At 46.7% G+C, this 19,745-nt stretch overlaps 1 protein-coding gene across 1 annotated transcript; it reads right to left on the bottom strand.

Moving 5' to 3' along the window:
• Positions 1 to 5,060: 5,060 nt before the first annotated feature.
• Positions 5,061 to 19,082, bottom strand: LOC308609719 (cytokine receptor-like factor 2; the record flags this gene model as incomplete). Its single annotated transcript, XM_081223429.1, has 6 exons — positions 5,061 to 5,807; positions 7,816 to 7,900; positions 10,221 to 10,326; positions 11,092 to 11,254; positions 13,150 to 13,283; positions 19,001 to 19,082. The coding sequence occupies 6 exons, from the start codon at positions 19,080 to 19,082 to the stop codon at positions 5,541 to 5,543; spliced, it is 837 nt and encodes a 278-aa protein (XP_081079555.1). The 3' UTR covers positions 5,061 to 5,540.
• Between the last annotated feature and the right edge of the window lie 663 nt (positions 19,083 to 19,745).

Here is a 19,745-nt window from a genome sequence, read left to right as displayed (position 1 = left end):
TGTGCACACCCAGAAATGTGAGATACAACGTCTATGGTTTGGTGTCACCATGTTTGTCATAATGTGTCATAATGTGTTATGCAGCATAGCTACCTAAAATAATCCCTAACTCAGAATTTACATGCAAACCTATCCAGATGGAATAAACGCAAACTTACAAGTAGGAAATTATTACAACTTCTGGGGGAAATAGGAAGCTCTCTTTATGACATCAGGATAGGAAATGACTGTTTAAACAAGACACTAATGTGGAGTCTACAAAAATGATACAGATGAATTTATTTGCAAAGCAGAAAGAGAGACACAGATGTAGAGAATGGACGTGTGGATTCCAGCAGGGGAAATGGGGCTGGGATGAAGTGGGAGATTGGGATTCACACATATAGACTATTATACTACCTATAAAGTAGATAACTAATGAGAACAAACTGTATAGCATGGGGAACTCTACTCAATGCTCTGGGGTGACCTAAATGGGAAGGAAATCCAAAAAAGAGGGGATATATATATATAGATAGATAGATAGATAGATACATATAGCTGATTCACTTCGTGGTACAGCAGAAACCAACACAACATGGTAAAACAACTAAACTACAATAAAAATTAATAAAAAATAAATAGATAAAAATGAACAAGACAGCAGACATTCACCCTAGAAACCAAAAGTGTTGTAAGCATCCAGGTGAGTGAGTCCGTAAAAATATTCTGTTACACGTGAACCAGCAAAGGGATTTCAACATAGGTCATCAATCATCAGCCTTCAGATTTTATGTTTGAAAGAATCCAGAGAAGTCTGTAACCGGCCAGAATTCCTAAGACCTGGGTGAGCCCGAGAGATATCTAATGAAAGTAGTTGTATGAGAAACACCGTCTTCCGAGGGGACGCTTATGACCCTTTTTCTCCAAGGAGTTTCAGATGAAAAAACTCATGGATGCAAATGATGCACAGATTAAAACGTCCCTCACTTCTGCTGAAATGAGCTTCCTGAATCCCACATTTCCAGTAGGATAAGTGGAGACCACCCAGATGTGAGAATCTGGGTGGTGGGGGTGGGGGGGGAGTGGAAGAAAATCAAAACATTCACTCTTTATCAAGTTCTGGGTCTTACAGCCCTGGGAAGGTTAAACCAAGAAAGCAGGGTCAGCAGTCACACAGGGGGAACTCCCTCGCTTGCTTGTTATAAAATTTAACTATTTGCAAGAATGCCTACGCTATGATCTGGGGATTTTAGAACGTGAATATGTGAGCATGTGTGTCTTAAATTGATTTTGCATCGACGAACTCGGTAAAAACTGTGATTTTGACTTAAGACTGGGAGCCTCTGAATTCATGAAGCTCAACACCTCTTAAATTCATGGGTTTTCTTGGCAGGCATGCAGCACCTGCCTGTGGAGCCTTCAAATATGCCTCTTAGGGAATTTTTTTTTTAATTGAAGAAAATGTGAAAATGTAGTAAGCGGTGATGTTAACAAAACATAGACATTTTTATGATGTATTTTTCCAAAATAACCAGAGGCCCCTTGCTAGTCCTGGCAGATGTCTGGAATTTTTATTTTTGTTTTTTTCTATTAAAAACCAAATTATTTGCCCTGTATCACAGAAGCACCCACAGACAGCATCTGACACTCCTCGCTTCATGGGTGATAGGATACAAGAGATTCTGCTTCCAGGCTCCTCCCCGACCTCTTTGAAACTGTCCCTCAGAGCCATCTGGAAAGCTGTATCCCAGGCTTGAGTCCTCAGGAATGCCCCGACTAAAACATAACTCTCAACTTTTAGGTTGTGTTTTTTTCCCATGGACAGAATCATTCACAGCTTCTCCCCATGAGTTTAGAGATTTGTGTCCCTGAGGCTCGTCATGACCACTGGTGGGCTGGCATCAGCTGGCACCTTTGTCTGGGGGAGCTGAGAGGAGGGTCGTTCGCCGGGGTTCTTAGCTGTGACCTCTGGGAGCCCACAGTCCTGAGGTTCCCCACCCCTGGAGTGCAGCAGGCAGGAGTGTCTCCAGATGGCCAGGGGGCAGACAGAGCCCAAAGCAGCCTCCGCGGGTGGCCCAGAAGCACCGGGGAAAGTGGACACTGTTCCTTCATCCCGCAGGGGGGCGCAGACCCCAGCTGAGGGATGTGGATGCCCAGGGCATGATGCAGGGCTGGGCTCTGCCGCAGCACCAGGAGTGCCCAGCGCCCACAGACAGGACTGCAGCATGGCCACAGCCGCAGGTGTCCGCATGGAAGGGCAACCACAGCCAGGACCAGCTGCAACCTTGGACAAGCCCACGGGTTCCAGTGTGGAAACCCACAGGAGAGCGCACTGCTCTCTGCTGGACCAGGAGGCCCCGAAACCCCAGCCAGGGAGCTTTGTCACCTGCCCTGTGCAAAGGGGCAAGAAAGGAAGACCCATGGGATCTTCCCAAATGAACCGCCAAAACTGTACCTACTCAGAACTGAATAGGACACGCTATTTTTTTTAATTGAACTATGGTTGATTTACAATGTGTTAGGTTCAGGGGTACAACATAGTGATTCAGTGACATTTTTTCCAGATTCTTTTCCGTTATACGTTATTACAAGATACTGAGTATATTTCTCTGTGCTATACAGTAGGACCTTGTTGTGTGTCTATTTTATATATCATAGTACCTCTCTGTTATTCCCAAACTCCTAATTTATCCCTTCCACCTTCCCCCTCTGGTAAGCCTAAATTTGTTTTCTATGTCTATGGGTGGGTCTATTTCTGTCCTTTAAAAAAATGATACAAAATGACGCACTATTGTATTTCTGCCCTCCTGGGAAAGGCAATGCCTGAGATACATTTGTGCTGCAGAGAAAGAAACGTCTCACAATTTGCTCAGAGTGTGGGCGGAGGTTTCTCCATCCCCTGGAAGTGGAGGATGGAGGTGCCATTCTCTGAGCCTCCCCCAGAGAAAACACTTGTTTCTGTACTCACAACGCTTCTCACACCAGGGGGGTGTGGCTTCCACACGGAGAGCTTCTCCGATTCATTGTGGACAGCAGGCGGTGTCCCAGCATCCTTGGTGACCCTGAGTTCCCCGGGGTTAGCGCAGACCCCTCAGGGTAAAGGATCAGCCCCACCAGACTGGCCACACTTCAGCTAAATGTTAGGGATGCACGGGGCAAGTAATGCTTACCCCGTTGATGGGACTAGATTCTGGAAATCTCCACACACTTCCCCCAGAAAAGCCTGGTGTGAAGCAGAGGGCCTTGTGCCCACCTGGAACATACAGGAAGCGGATTCCAGATGACCACACATCTCAACTTTGTGACCCCAGGGGAGGATCGTCTGCAGCCTCAGGTCCCCAGGAGACAGAGGGCTGCCTCCCTGGTCAGTGCTGGCCCCTTGCTCCCAAGAAGGGGGCCTAAGCGTCCAAGCAGCTCAGACTAGCCCTCCTCTGTCTTCCAGGATTCAGTGGGCATCTTGCTGTACACCCTCCTTCTCAGAGTGTGGTGCACACGCCGGCCATGTCAGCTCCCCTCTAACCACTCCTGGGGGGAGCTTGTAGAAACGCAGCTGCTCTGACTGCAGAGGCACCTGCTGAATCAGAACCTCTGGGCAGGGAGACACAAGGCTTCCGGGGGGCTCCAGTGTGTGAGACCCCCTCTTTTCACTCCAGTGAGTGAGGAGAAGAGAAACACTGCATGATTCCCAACTCAAGGACTCTGGAGAAATGAAACATGGACCAGGACACGAAAGATTCAATGGTGGAGATACAATTAAAACCTCCAGGGTGGGGCTTCCCTGGTGGTGCAGTGGTTGGGAATCCGCCTGCCAATGCAGGGGACATGGGTTTGAGCCCTGGTCCGGAAAGATCCCACAGGCCGCAGAGCAACTAAGCCTGTGCACCACAACTACTGAGCCTGTGCTCTAGAGCCCGCGGGCCACAACTACTGAGCCCATGTGGCACACCTACTGAAGCCAGTGCTCCTAGAGCCCGTGCTCTGCAACAAAAGAAGCCACTGCAATGAGAAGCCTGAACACCGCAATGAAGAGTAGCCCCCGCTCACCGCAACTAGAGAAAGCCTGCACGCAGCAACGAAGACCCAACACAGCCAAACATAAATTAATTAATTACTTTAAAAAGATAAATAAATAAAACCCTCTCGCAGCCCAGAAACAAGGTCCCAGGTCCAGGCGTGCAGCCCACCCTGAAATCTTCCTCGGGGAAAGGTGACTTCTGGGGTTCCTGCTCTCCCACTTCCAACCCTGCACCACAGCTCTGACCCAGAAATGACCTTCCCAAACGGGAACAATCACATAATGCCCACCTCCCAGCTTCCATGGAAGAGAGTGGCCTTACTGCAGCTGAAAACCTGGCCCCAAATTGCAACACCTACATCCTACAGAGAGGAGACAATTAGCAATGGTGTCATGAGAATGCAGGGGGAACGGGTTGCTGAGCTCAAAAACAGAGAGAGTCCTTCTATGTTTGCAAACCCTTAGCGGGCTGCCTGCGATGTGTGTTGTATTCTGGCTTGGTGTTTGTTCACTAATAAAAGTGTTTTCTTTCCATTTCTATCTTTGTGGAGGAATTTTCTGGGGTGGGGAGAGATTTTGTTCAATTATAAATCCCCAACACCACACACACACACACACACACACACACACACACACACACACACACAGAGACGACTCCAGGTATATCTGATCAAGTTTATTTACTGCACCCTGCAGAGAGAGACAAGATAAACTTAGTGCCAGTCTGAAAAAAAACAAAGAAAAAAACAACTAGATCTCAATAATCTAGAAATCTAGACACATCCTGTACGTGAAGCTTGACGGCATCAAACTAACATTGTCCACAAATATCAGCAAGCTGTTTACATCTCACCGTAGTTCTCAAGACAACTCTTTTTTTTCTTTTTATTTCAATATAAAAAATAATAATAATGCACACTCAGTGGGGAATGTTTCAAATGTTCATGCAGGGTTTTTACATTCAAATATCTCTTAGGAATGATGTCCTGAGTGTGGACTCAGGAATTAAAACAGAGTCTGCTTAATAAAATGCCTCAATGGTTGCAAACAGGGTTTTTCCCTTTTGGAGCAAGAGCCGGGTGGCTGGTTTTTGTTGGTAACGCAGAATTCCTTTTGTACCTGGGGGTGCCGTGCCTCACCTGCTGGGTACATGTGCCGCGTAGCAAAAGATCTGAGGAACCACTCAGGTGCGAGTAGTAATGGCGTAAGGGTGGGACTGGGTGGGCACGTGCGAAGGAAGGTGGTCTCAGGCTGCTGGCTGTCCTTCCTTACGATTTAAGTGAACTGTGACAACGTGCCAGGTGAGAGCAAGAAAAAGCCCAACCAACGGTCTGCCACCTATAGGGGATCCGCATTCAAGCCCTTGGATACCGACATGGATGAGATGCATTGGTTGGATGGTGGGGGTGTTGGGTGGCCCCAGACACCAGCATCCTCAGCTCTGGGGAGTCCCGTTCACAGTGGTTTTTAGTCCCTGAGATGTTGTCCTGGGTCCTACAATGTCAGCGTAGATTTTGATATTGGCTTTTGAGTTTGCACCCCCTCAGAACATTATATATGAGTTGTCACTCATCACAAACATAAAATCCCCGAGAGAAACCACCTCTCCGCCCTGGGGGGACTGGCGAGGGAGCTGGTCGGGCTCCCCGGTGGCCTCTTCCTCCTCTGTCTGCCGGTACACAGGGCTCGTCACCGCTGTCTTGGGCATCTCGGCCAGCTGGACCACCACGGCCTCTTCCGGGATGGACTCCTGCTCCCCGTCTTCCATCTTATTCAAGTGAGCCACGTTCTGCGTGTCCTTGATCCACTCCTGCCATGATGAAACATTGTGACTCAGGCTCCATGCAACAAACCCCTCCCCTCGGGGCCCGTGCATCCCCGGGACCCTCAAAGCGGCTGGCCTGTGGTCACTCCTCACATATGAGGACTGCCTGAGGGGCTTTTCCAGAACCCAAAACAGGAAACACAGATTCCTCCCCCTCCCCCACCCTGCAGGTATGTTCTCTGAGATGGGGGTGACTTTTCAGAAGGAGGATTATCACTCAGCAGGTCCAGGGGGCCCAGATGCTGAATTCTAACAAGTGCCCTGGGATTTCCTGAAGCTAGCCGGGGGCACATCTGGAATAGGGTGCTCCACGGGACTGTCCTCCACCAGGTGACTCTTCTGATCCCTATAACATCTCCCTTCCCTGGCCCAGCCTCCCCCATCTCTTTTTCTAGCCCCCAAGTATTGAAAACCTTCAGATTTCCTGTCCTAAACTCTGCTGTAACCCCCTCTCTTCTCCCTTGAAAGGAACTGGGACACCCCTAAATATGCCGCTTTGGCACAAGGATTATTTTCAGCTGCAGGCAATGGAGAATGAACCGCTACGGAGAGGATTCTCTGCTCTCCGTTTATCTTCCCTAGAAGCAGGGCATGAATCTCCCTTTTGGAAAGGAAATGTACATTTGTAAACGGTCACCCTGACCCTTCCAACTCCAGAGACAACACTTATCACCTGGGAGAACTTGAGTCTGCATAAAATCTTACTAAAGAACCCTTATTTCTCATGCATTTCCTAGTCACCTTCTCATATCTTGCCTTCCACCCACAAGTCCCCAACCCCTTTTCTTTTACCTGGTCTCTCCTCCACACTCTATCACCCTTTGTTAAAATGGCACATCACCCTCCAGGTCTGTAACTACTTCTTGGGGGTTTTCACTTGTTTTCATGTGCATACAAAATAAACGTTTTCTTAATCTTTTTTTTTTGTCCATTTAATTTGCAGGTATCAGGGACAAAACTTAACAGGATAGAGGAATGTTTGGGGGGTTTTCTTTCCATTTTTTTCCCCTCTCCCACACCTACGTAGTTTTAAAATTCACCTTGCTCCTGTGGAAGGTTAAATAGTGCATCCCTTCCAAAATAAAGATATGCCCAAGTGCTAATCCTCAGAACCTGGGAACGGGACCTTATTTGGAAATGGGGTCTCTGCAGACGTGATGCAGTGAAGGGTCTGAGATGAGGTCCTCCTGGAGGAGGGTGGCCCTACATCCACTGACAGGGTCCTTCTAAGACACAGAAGAGGAGAGACCCAGACACAGGGGAGAAGCCACGTGAAGACGGAGGCAGAGACAGGAGGGATGCAGCCACAAGCCCAGGGACGCCTGGAGCCCCCAGAAGCTGGAAGAGGCAGGAGGGACCCTCCCCTGGAACCTCTGGAGGGAGCTCAGCCCTGGGACACCTTGATCTCAGATGTCTTGTCTCCAGGATGGAGGAGGATGAATGTGTGATGTTTTGAACCCCGCAGTTTGTGGCAGCCGCAGGGAACTGGCATAACTCTGATCCCATGGTCCTATAAAATCTACGCCTGGGTGTCCACTACCTGGCAATCTCCTGGGGACAGGGGTGCTGATCCCCTCTCTCTCATTCCTCCCAACTCCTCCTCAGCCCCCCTTTAAGCATTTATCATGTGAATGAAATAACAACCATAAAGTTTGAAAAAGGAAGTGTAGGTTTTGCTGTCAGCCCTGTGGGGGGAACAGATTAAGAACACAACTTCCTGACAAGATCAGAAAGCAATTAGGCTGGAAAATCCCGTAGTGGGGGCCCCTGATCTCTGGGGCTGATTTCAAGAGAAGCCACCATCGGAGGCCCTTGGATCTACTTTCTAAGACCAAAAGAGAAAAGAACATGCTGCTGCTTTCAAATGCAAAAAGGCTCACAGGCATTTAAAGAGGCCGCTGGAATAAAAGCGGGTTTTTAAATGGTGCATAGGGGAGATATTAGGACAGCACAAAGCAAGCCTGGTTTTCATGCCCAAGGAGATGGCACTTACCTGGAAGTTACCTTGGTGAGACTCAAAGAGCCCAGAGAAGGTGAATCTGGGATCCGGCACGCTGGGCATGAGAACCTTCTTAACCCTGAAATGGGCATGGAGAGTCTGGTCAGACAGGCGGGCGCCCCTGAGCAGGGCTGTGGACGTCCAGGCGGACAGACCCCACCCACCGCCCCACCATGAGGGGGCCAGGATGGCTGCAGATTTTGACCCCAGAGGCTGCACACCTTGGCAGAACCGCGTCCCCAATTTCAAAACATGTGCCCCACTCCTACCCCCTCAGGTACCCTGCTCCCAGCATCCACGTGAAGCCCTCACCAGGAATGTGATATTAGGGTCATGGTGCCCATCTCTGCAAAAGAGCGATTCTTATTACCTAGGAATCACTATTTCTGTTGACATTATGGACTGAATTGTGTCCCCACCTCCCCAAATTCATAGCTTGAAACCCTAACCCCTCAATCTGACCGTCTCTGGAGGTTGTACTTCTTAGGAGGTAATTAAGGTGAAATGAGGTCATAGACATGGGGTATGAAGGTGATCAGGATACACCACCCTGAAAATATGCCACTTGGGGATATTGTGTATTTGGAGGTGAAGGTACTTGAGAAACAGCAGAGACAGGAGAAGCCCTCTGCCCTCCCCCATCCACCTAAAAGCAGAGCACAAATTTCCCTCTTTAGAAAAAAAAAAATTCCATTTGTAAAGGTGCCCCCCCCCCTCCTTTACCGGGACATGGACAATGAGTCACATCACTGAGATGGCACCAAGATGCTTCCACATAGACAACCTTTATCTGCCTGTAGTTTCCCCCACACATTTCTTAGTCACCCTCCTACAATTTACCCACATCCAAACCCCCTTTTCCTTTGTCTTCCTTTTCCACTTCTCCACAAATTATTACCTTTTGTTAAAATGGTATAGAAGCCCCTGAATTAACGGCCTTGTTAGGTGTTCACTTCCTTTCTACGAATCTCCATGTGCTTGACAATATTACATTGGTAAAGAAACATGCATTTTCTTATGTTACTCTGTCTTTGGTCAGTTTAATTCGCAGGCCCCCAGATGCAGAACCTAAGAGGTTCTCATCTAATAAGATGCTAACCCTATGTGACTGGTGTCCTTAAAAGAAGAGATTCGTACACAGATGCACACAGAGGGATGACCGTGTGAGGACACAGGGAGGAGAGGGCCGTCTACACACCCAGGAGAGAGGCCTCAGGAGGAACCAGCCCTGCTGACACCTGGACCTCAGATTCAAGCCTCCAGGACTGGGAGAAATACATGTCTGTTGTTTGAGCCCCCGCAGTCTGGGGTGGCTTGTTATGGCAGCCCCAGGAAAATAATACTGTTGATTTCACCACTCGTTGAGAATAGGGACTTCCTTGAAGACAGGACAAGTGTTCGTTTTTTCCAAGAAGTGTACCCCTCCGATTCCCTCAGGGGTGATTTCAGTTTTGTCTTAAAAACATCAGACATGTCACCTGTCAACAAGCTTATCTGATTGCTTCATCTACTCTCTTGCAGAGAACCATATTGCAGGCATCTGTTTGAGCTGGTCAAAGAGAGAAGAGCAGACTGAAGAAAAAATGGGGCGATTTGCAAGAATCAAGGGAAGCTGCTCCATACTGTATCCAACCATGATGGGACGTCCTTGAAATTGTCTAACTTAGCCTAGCTCAGACCCAGCCTGAGTGGTCCAGAATGGCGGTCCATGTTTCTCTATGCCTCACTCCAGTCATTGCTATGGAAACCTCATCCTAAGAAACAAAGATGACACCCACGGCCCTGGGCATCAGTGCCTTCAAACATCATCAAGAAGTAAAAGGCCCGGGCGCAAGTATGTTTAAAGAAAGATGGAAATAGCGGTTGTTAAAGTATTGCACAGAAGGTTAATGGGGAGAAATATTTAATATCATATTTTTGAAATGCTTTCTATGGTCTCAAAGAATATTGTTTTGCTGTATCTGTAAATGGATTTACAAACCAGACAAGCTTTCTTCTTGTCCAGTTCTTCTCACGTCACTCACCAAATTGTCTCATTTAATAAATCTCAATAAAAATTAAAAGGTGTTTTAAGTACCTGCCATTGTAACATGACAGGAGGATACGGCTCAATGGGGCGTGTGTTTGAAGCAAGGTAACGCTCCCATAGGAATGAGCATTCTTATATCCTACTGTCCCCAAGAGAATATTTGTCAATGAATTCTGCAGATATCTCTGCACCTTTGGCATTATTTCCCTCTCAGTTTTCTTGTCATATACCACTGGCAAAGTGTGTGTTATAGAGAAAGTGATATTCAGGTAAATAATCATAGCAGACAATTCTTTTTTTTTCCCCAAATTCATGGACATATTGGAACCAAAGCCCACGTGTCTGAGGATTCTGGCAGGGTCATCCTTACCTCCGTAGTTTCCATAAAGGCAGAAGGAGAAGGGAGGCTATCAGGAAGGTGACCATGACAGCAATTAAAATAAAATTGGGGAAAAGGCTGTTTTCCTGGCACAAATCTAAAGCAAAACAGAATGAGGGCTGTACGTTATCAAGATAATTTCAACATAATACTAGATCACACTCCAAACCCTGCCACCCCCATTTTTTTTTCCTTTATAAATGTCAGGGTCAGCAAATCTTGATTTTGGTGTGAAATATCCTGGAAAGAGAGATGGTGACACTGGACAGGCAAACATCAGGAAGGAGGGAGTGTAGATTTAACTCACTGCCAGGGGTATTTGAGGATATCAGGGCTTGCTTTGGTCTATCTATATCTATCATCTATCTATCATCTATCTATCATCTATCTATCTATCTATCATCTATTTACCTACCTACCTATCTATCTACTTATCTATCTATGATATATATCTGTCTACTTACCTATCCATCTATCTAGCTAACTATCTATCTATTACCTACCATCCATGTCTATCCATCTATCTATATCTGTCATCTATCTATCATCTATTTATATCTGTCATCTATCTATCATCATCTATCATCTATCAATCTATCCATCTATCACCTATTTATCTATAGATCTCTCTATGCATCTATACCTATATCCATGGAATCACATTCATAAATGACACATTATTCTTGCTATGAAATAAAAATGAAAATTAGTCCAATAATGATGGAATCCAGAAGAGGAATTGCTTCCACTGTGACCTCTGGAGCAGGACTTGGGGTCATCCGTGTTTTCAGGTGCCCCATTCCACCCTCCCCCCAAAGTAGGGTGCCGGACCATGTTGTGCAGCGAAGCTGCGTGACATTACCTGTTAGCTTGCCACCCTGCTGGTGTATCACTTCTGACCAGTCACTTGGGTATGTGTCAGAGCCGTAGCTGGGTTCCAGCGTTTTCACTCTGGCCCGAAAGAAATAACACTTCTCAGCATCCAAACTGTCGAGCGTGACATTGCAGGTTTTTGCCTCCTTGGACTAGTGGGAAAAACAGACACGATGACCCATGATTGACCCAGACTTTTTCATCTTCTACCAGGGATTCACACAAGATTCCTCCTTGCAGGATTTCCCTCTCTTGTTTCACTTCCTCTCTCTGCCCAGAACTTTATCCTCCAAACAACAGCAAAAACAAATGTGGAAGCACCTCTACACCTCTCTCCAAAAAGGAAAAAAAATTCGTTATGACAAACATGATGGCAGACACTTTTGAAGAATTACTAAGTTTTTTCTTTTAAAAAATGTAATTTTTAAAAATAGAAGTATAGTTGCTGTACAGTATTATATGTTACGGGTGTACAATATAGTGGTTCACAATTTTTAAGGGTTATACTTCATTTACAGTTATTATAAAATATTGGCTATATTTCCCAAGTAACTTTTTTTATGAATATAAAAGTAATGTATGCTGCGGCTTCCCTGGTGGTGCAGTGGTTAAGAATCCGCCTGCCAATGCAGGGGACATGGGTTCGAGCCCTGGTCTGGGAAGATCCTCCATGCCATGGAGCAACTAAGCCCATGCACCACAGCTACTGAGCCTGCGCTCTAGAGCCTGCGAGCCACAACTACTGAGCCCGCGTGCCACAACTACTGAAGACCGTGTGCCTAGAGCCCGTGCTCCGCAACAAGAGAAGCCACTGCAATGAGAAGCCCGTGCACCACAACAAAGAGTAGCCTCCGCTTACTGCAACTAGAGAAAGCCCGGACGCAGCAAAAAGACCCAACACAGCCAAAAAATTAATTAATTAATTAATTAAGAAATAAAGAAAAGTAATGCATGCTTACATTTGAGACTTTAGAAAACACACACACACACACACAAAGGCAAAATAAGACACTTAAAACCCGTCTTTATTCTAGCTCCAAAATACAATCACCATTAACAAATTGATATCATTTCTCTCCTTCCGGGGGTATGGTGTTCCTTGAACACAATATTTAATGTACGCATTGCTTCTTATCACTAAATATTCTTTAAAATACCTTTTGATGGCTCTTAAATATTTTATTATAAATGTACCATAATTTGTTTGACTATTCTCCTGCTGTATGCCACATAGGTGGTCCCTAAATCCATGTGTTTATTTTAGATAATGCTTTGATAGATGTCTTTGTGCATACAGCCTCATCCACATTTTGAATTATTCCCTGAGGATTGATTTCTGCAAAGGGAATTAATTGATCAGAACAAGGACCATGATGGAGGTCTTAAAGTTTCCTGATGTTCAACATCATTAAGAATGATCACATTTTATGACCAGCTATTTAGGAGAACTCCAGTATCCCTCTATTTTTTTTTAAATTTTAATTTATTTATATTATTTATTTTTGGCTGTGTTGGGTCTTCGTTGCTGCGCACGGGCTTTCTCTAGTTGCGGTGAGCGGGGGCTACTCTTTGTTGCGGTGGGCGGGCTTCTCATTGCGGTGGCTTCTCTTGTTGCAGAGCACGGGCTCTAGGCACGCGGGCTTCAGTAGTTGTGGCATGTGGGCTCAGTAGTTGTGGCTCCCGGGCTTAGTTGCTCTGCAGCATGTGGGATCTTCCCTGACCAGGGCTCGATCCCGTGTCCCCTGCATTGGCAGGCAGATTCTTAACCACTGTGCCACCAGGGAAGCCGAGTATCCCTCTATTTTAATGTATATTTCTTTGATGAGCCGTGATTCTATTCTACTGATTCCAGCCATTTGTCCGTCTTTTCCCTTTTTGGATGAGTGCCCCCTGCTTCTGTCACATACACCGGGCTCCACAATCACATGACCAAGTCCTTAAAATAAATCTCAATATCTTTTTCTCTGTGTCTCTCCATCTTTCTCCACCGTTCGCATCTTGGGGATACTTACATACACCTGGCCTGAGAAGACGTCCCTGCCCTCACCTGCCACTCAGTGTCAAAGGTGCTCTTGTGCTGGATTTCATACACGAGATCTTTGTACCACAGGTCAGAGCAAGTCACTGTCACTGCTCCCTGATGCCACTGGAAGCTCAGATCACTCAGGGATCTGGGTTTCACTAAGAAGGAGAAAGAGCACAATGACTAACACCTCTACAAAGATAAACATTCCACATGTCTAAAATTACAGTGGTAACTGGGCTTGGATTCACTTTCCTCTGTTCCAATCCTTCCTCTAATACCTTATGAGATTTGGGGCTTCCTTGTCTTTAGTACATTGACAATAGAACTTTTAGCCAGCTCTCCAAGGACCCTTAGGTGTCTCGTGGAAAGAGCTCTCTGAAATTGCTTGAAAAACTTTTCTGTATCTGTTATGGGATGAATTGTGTCCCACCAGGAAAAGATACTTTGAAGTCCTGGACCCTAGCACCTCAGAATCTTTGGAAAGAGGATCATTACAGGTGTAATTGTTTAAGATAAGATGAGGTCGCCCTGGAGTAGCGTGAGCCCTAATCCAATATGGGATGTGCTTATCCGAAGAGAAGAGACACAGACACAGAGGAGAAGCCACAAGAAGATGGATGCAGAGACGGGAGGGAGGCGGCCCCAAGCCCAGGGATGCCCAGGGTTACGAGCAGCTCCCAGGAGTTCAGGGAGAGGCTTGGAGCAGATTCTCCCTCAGAACTTCCAGAAGGAACCAAGCCTACCCACATCTCGACTGTGGAACTTCTGGTGTCCAGAACTGGGAGATAATGTTTATTTTAAGCTACCCAATTTCTGATAGTTTTTTATGGCAGCCCGAGGAGACTTATACAATGTCTATGAGGGATTGTTTTCAGTAGGGGGTCCGTAGCTCTCATGGGATTCTTTTTTTTTTTTAAGTTTAGTATTCGTTTTTATTTGATAATACCTCCCATGTAAATTAAGGTATCCAATAAACCTAATTAGTTTAATATCTCTCTTTTATACAGAGAGAGAAGAATTTTTTTTTCTCTCATGGGATTCTGAGATGCACCTGTGACATCCCATCCCTCAAAAAAGGGAGGGAAAAAAAGAAACACTGCCTCACAGAAATCCAGACCAAAACATGAATCTTTGGAGAGAGGGTTTCACTACCTTTGTATGATGTATCCTAATCCAAAATGGACAGTCAACCCTCAAGGTACTAAAGCACGTACAGTAACTGCTAATCCATAGACTCTTGCTGAGAAGAGTGTGTGTTCCATTCCTGATGGAAAACTGTAGAACTTCATCTTTTTCTACTTCCAAGAGGCACCCAGCAGTGTAACCTTGTTGAAGGGTATACTTGGAGCATGGTCTGTATGCCTCATTGCTGTTTAACCTGTGATTTAAAAAGAGAAAAATTCAGCTATGTAGCATCTTAAAAATAACATCTTAAGGGCCGTTCCTTTGCTCTATGACTCTGTCACTGACTCAGATTTGGTACCACGTCACTTGCTTCAATGACCCCCTCCCCTTACAACTACAGCAAGACCTGTCGGAACAGAAGAGTAGCCCTCTCTCAAATGTTTACAAATGTTTACACTCCTTGAATGTAGGGCTTGAATTGTGGCCCTCCAAATGGCATGTCTATGGATCAATACTAACCCCAGAACGTGGGAACAGGACCTCATTAGGAAATAGGATCTTTGCAGATGTGATGAAGTGAGGGGTCTGAGATGAGGTCCTCCTGGAGGAGGGTGGCCCTACATCCAATGACAGGGTCCTTCTATGAGACAGAAGAGGAGAGACCCAGACACAGAGGAGAAGCCCCAGGAAGACAGAGGCAGAGACGGGAGAGACGCGGCCACAAGCCCAGGAATGCCTGGAGCCCCCAGAAGCTGGATGAGGAGGGAAGGACCCTCCCCTGGAGCCTCAGGAGGGAGTGTGGCCCTCGGACACCTTGACCTCAGATGTCTGGTCTCCAGGACTGGAGAGGATGAATTTTCCTTGTTTTAAGCTGCCCAGTCTTGGGTACTTTGTTGTGGCCACCCTAGGAAAGTAACTGACCTGCAGAGTAACCCAGCCCTTGACTCAAGGAGGAATTTTTATGTTATATTGGAGCAGAACTGATTAACAATGTTGTGATAGCTTCAGGTGCACAGCAAAGTGAGTCAGCCGTCCATAGACATGTATCCAGTCTCCCCTCCCATCCAGGCTGCCACATAACATTGAGCAGAGTTCCCTGTACTATACAGTAGGTCCTTGTTGGTTATCCTTTTTTTTAAAGATAAAATTTATTTATTTATTTTTGACTGCATTGGGTCTTTGTTGCTGCACGCAGGCTTTTCTCTAGTTGCGGCGAGCGGGGGCTACTCTTCGTTGTGGTGCGTGGGCTGCTCATTGCGGTGGCTTCTCTTGTTGTGGAGCATGGGCTCCAGGCGCATGGGCTTCAGTAGTTGTGGCTCACGAGCTCAGTAATTGTGGCTCACAGGTTCTAGAGCGCAGGCTCAGTAGTTGTGGTGCACGGGCTTAGTTGCTCTGTGGCATGTGGGATCTTCCCGGACCCGGGCTCGAACCCGTGTCCCGTGCATTGGCAGGCGGATTCTTAACCATTGTGCCACCAGGGAAGTCCCTGGTTATCCTTTTTAAAGGTAGCAGTGTGTACGTGTCAATCCCAAACTCCCTAACTATCCCTTCCAGGAGACACTTTTAATAGGGATGTCCCAAGATTGGGTATATCTTTGAGGCTTCCCTGCAATATTAAGAAGAAGCCTATAGGACCCAGTGTGTGACCAGCTTATACTTCATCCTTAAGATCTCAAACCCAAGCAGTGACGAGACCAAGAATTATCTCCTTTATGATTAAAGAAACAGATGCGGGACTTCCCTCGTGGTTAAGAATCTGCCTGCCAATGCAGGGGACACGGGTTCGAGCCCTGGTCCAGGAAGATCCCACAGGCCCTGGAGCAACTAAGCCCGTGCGCCACAACTACTGAGCCTGTGCTCTAGAGCCCGCGAGCCACAACTACTGAAGCCCACACCCCTAGAGCCCGTGCTCCACAACAAGAGAAGCCACCGCAATGAGAAGCCCGCGCACCGCAACAAAGAGTAGCGCCTGCTCGCCGCAACTAGAGAAAGCCTATGCACAGCAAGGAAGACCCAACACAGCCAAAAATAACTTAATTAAGTAATTTAAAAAAAGAAAAAAGATAGAATCAAATATCTATTAAAAAAAAAGAATCTAGGTGGTTTCAAGCATGAGTCAGTCATCACTCCGTTAGAAGGTCTGGGAGCTGTGGCTGCAGCTGTGGTGAGGTCTGGGAGCTGAAGAGGGCACACACATTCACACTTGCACATTCTGATACTTCACACGTTCACGTCCTGGGCCTCCTAGCTGTTGACATCTTAGAAGAGGAAATATTTTAGCCATAGGCATGGTTTTCCCTTCCTCAGGGCACGTACCTGTGGAGGAATGTCAAATTAGTCCCAGAGTATTCATTTGCATTCCATGTAACCTTCACAGTTTCGAAATTAAAGTTGATGAGTTGAAGCTGCAATGCTTCTCCTGGATAAAAAGAGACAAATAGAGTAGACTTTGAGGCAATGCTGGAAAGAGTTTGAAATTCATAAAATGATGTCAGCACTCATGTTATAAGAACGATATAGCGCCTTTTTAAAAAAAATTGATGATATATTTTATTTAACCCTATACATCCAGAATATTATCATTTCAACATGATATCTATATCTATCTATCCATCTATCTACCTCTATTATCTATCTATCTATCTCTATTATCTATCTATGTATCTATCATCATCATCATCTAGCTATTATTTATCTACTATCTATTTATGTATCTACCATCTATATCATCTATCTACCTACCTATCATGTATCTTATCATCATCTATCTGTTACCTATGTCATCTATCTGTAATTATCAACAAGATATTTTATATTCTTACTATGTGTCCAGAGTCTGTTATGTGTTTCATACTTATAATACAAGAATGATAGAGTGCTTTAAAGGGGCAGAGAAAACCAAGATTCTCACCAACAAACCAGTCATGACTTATGTCAGTAAGAACTGCAGGATCTATGAGTGTCGGTGAGAAAACTCAATCACTCTGAGAGATAACAGTCAGTGCAAGATTACAGCTGACTTTCTTCTCTCGTTGGCAAGAGGTAATGATCATTGGTTAGTGTGAAGACTAAACAGTGAGTGCCGACTGTGTGTCCAGCGGCACCATGCTTTGTGGGCACACAGAGAGGAACTGGACACTGTCCCCCATGCACCAAAGTCACTGTCTTACTCAGAACACCACATATGATGAGTCGAGGAAAAGCTCAAGGTCAAGTGATCCCTTCAATGTTTGCTTTAGATGTTACTTAGGCTCCACACCTGTCAGAATGGCCATCATCAAAAAGACCGCAACCTTAACCCCTACTTCTGCGCACGGATGTGCTTCAAGTGGGTCAGAATCCAGAACTGGTCTAAAGGGTTCTTTCTTCACTCAAACTCCACGTGCGCAGTGGTGGCAGGTATAGGGGGGCTGTCAGAAGGAAGCTATGGATCTCAAGGAATCTGTGGCCATGGGGAGCTCCAGTCACAGCCAAATCTCTACTCCCTCTGCCTTCTGTCGCTGGCAGATGGAGTCCTGGATTCGGCCACGTGAAAACAGAGCACGAGGCATTGCACAGAGCCAGGGAATTACGTGGGTGCCAGCCCTGGGGACACCCCACATCCAGGCTCTCTCACCCTCCTCACCATGTCCACTTGATACCCAGTTTGCAAGCCCAGGGCTGCAGCAAAGAAGGCCCCTAGGGACCCTTCCAAACCAGGTAGGCGAGAGGCCAGCTCGGACGTGGACGGTCAAGCATGGGGTGATGCCTGGGGACAGTTCAGAAGCTACATGTCACGAACGTGCCACCACCAGCTCCCATCCGGGCCTCCCTTGAGCTGGAAAGCAAATCGAAGCTGTCTAGTGCAAGACGGGACCAGATACCTCCCGCCCACCCCCTCCCGTTGCTGCCTTTTGACAAAGCTTGTAAGGTGATCATGCAGCCTGGAAAGAATTCTCTGGAAAAGCCCCAGGAGCCAGGCTCTGAGGACAGAGGGCAAGGTGATGCTGATAATCATTCTCAGAAGGCACGGCCAGCCATGGGATTCAAGGATGACCCCGCGGGCCGACGGGTGACTGGGGAAGCCCTTGTCTTTCTCGGGGGCACTGTGGCGGCATGATCTCATCACGGGAGGGTAAATATTAATTTAAACAAAAGCCTTTCACCTCTTTGGAGGCAGACAGAACAGCAAAGCAGCCCAGATTCTCAGTTCTGCAGACAAGGGCTCTTCTATTGATTTTTTTCCATTCAAACCTAATCCTGAGCTCAGTCAAGAGTGGGTCCTGGGGCTTCCCTGGTGGCACAGTGGTTGAGAATCTGCCTGCCAATGCAGGGGACACAAGTTCGAGCCCTGGTCTGGGAGGATCCCACATGCCGCGGAGCAACTGGGCCCGTGAGCCACAGCTACTGAGCCTGCGCATCTGGAGCCTGTGCTCCTCAACAAGAGAGGCTGCGATAGTGAGAGGCCCACACACCACGATGAAGAGTGGCCCCCGCTTGCCACAACTAGAGAAAGCCCTCGCACAGAAACGAAGACCCAACACAGCCATAAATAAATTTTAAAAAAAAAAGAAAAAAGAAAGAGTGGGTCCTTTGCAACAGGCAAATGTAGCTTTGCCGGAGACTCAGAAACCTGTGTAAGCCCTTGTCACTCTCACAAAGAAAACAGTGCAGTTGCAAAAGATACCATAAAAAGTAAAGAGCAGAGATGTTCAAAGAAAGGGCATTTCAGGCAGACAAATGGCTACATTTGCCAGCGTTGACTTACCTAGCTCCATTTCTTCTGAAGCCTTCAAATGTCCCAGCAGGAAGAGAGCTGAGGCTGCCCAGGGCAGAAAGATACGCCTCATGCTTGAAGGAGGAGAAAGCAGAGAGCAGAAGGTCAGCGCGTCGGTTCATCGTACTGAGGTCATGCCGTCTTTAAAATGTGGAAAAGAAACTAGGGAAATGACTACAGGAAACAGCCATGCTTTATTTTAAAAGATGACTCTCGTCAAAAAAAAAAAAAAGTGCAGGATCATTTTTTCAGCCCCGCCGAGCACTTTTGCAGCCCCGACGGATACATCTCACTTGAAACATTATCAGATATGATCTACACCCAGGATTCTCACACTATGGTGGGTTGTGAGAATCCTGTGTTTGGAGGTCGAGGTCCAAGCGCCGTCCTGCAGCCCTCATCTTGCTGAGGTTTCCTGGCTGCTCACCCAGAAGCAGGGAGACTTGGTCCCCCTCCCAACGGCCTCAAGCCAAGCAGGGGACAGCATGGTATCTATAAAGGACAAAGTTTGGGGACTTGCAGAATCCCAAGGAGAATCGTTTCCCAGATGTTACCAGGGAGATTTGTAGACGGGCTTTTTCCCACAGAAGCAAAGCCTGGATTGATCCTCAGCGGCCGGTTTATGGCCCCCATGTCTGCCCCCAAATGTGCCCCCGGGAGTGGGTGACTCTAAGGAAACATAACACCCACCGTGATAACTATGCTTGTCAAATCATGTCAAAACTACAAAGCCCTT

Source organism: Mesoplodon bidens, assembly GCF_964165515.1.
Source record: "Mesoplodon bidens genome assembly, chromosome: Y".
Lineage (NCBI taxonomy): Eukaryota > Metazoa > Chordata > Mammalia > Artiodactyla > Ziphiidae > Mesoplodon > Mesoplodon bidens.
Note: the sequence above shows the minus strand (reverse complement) of the source record. Positions and strands in the feature narration are given on the sequence as shown.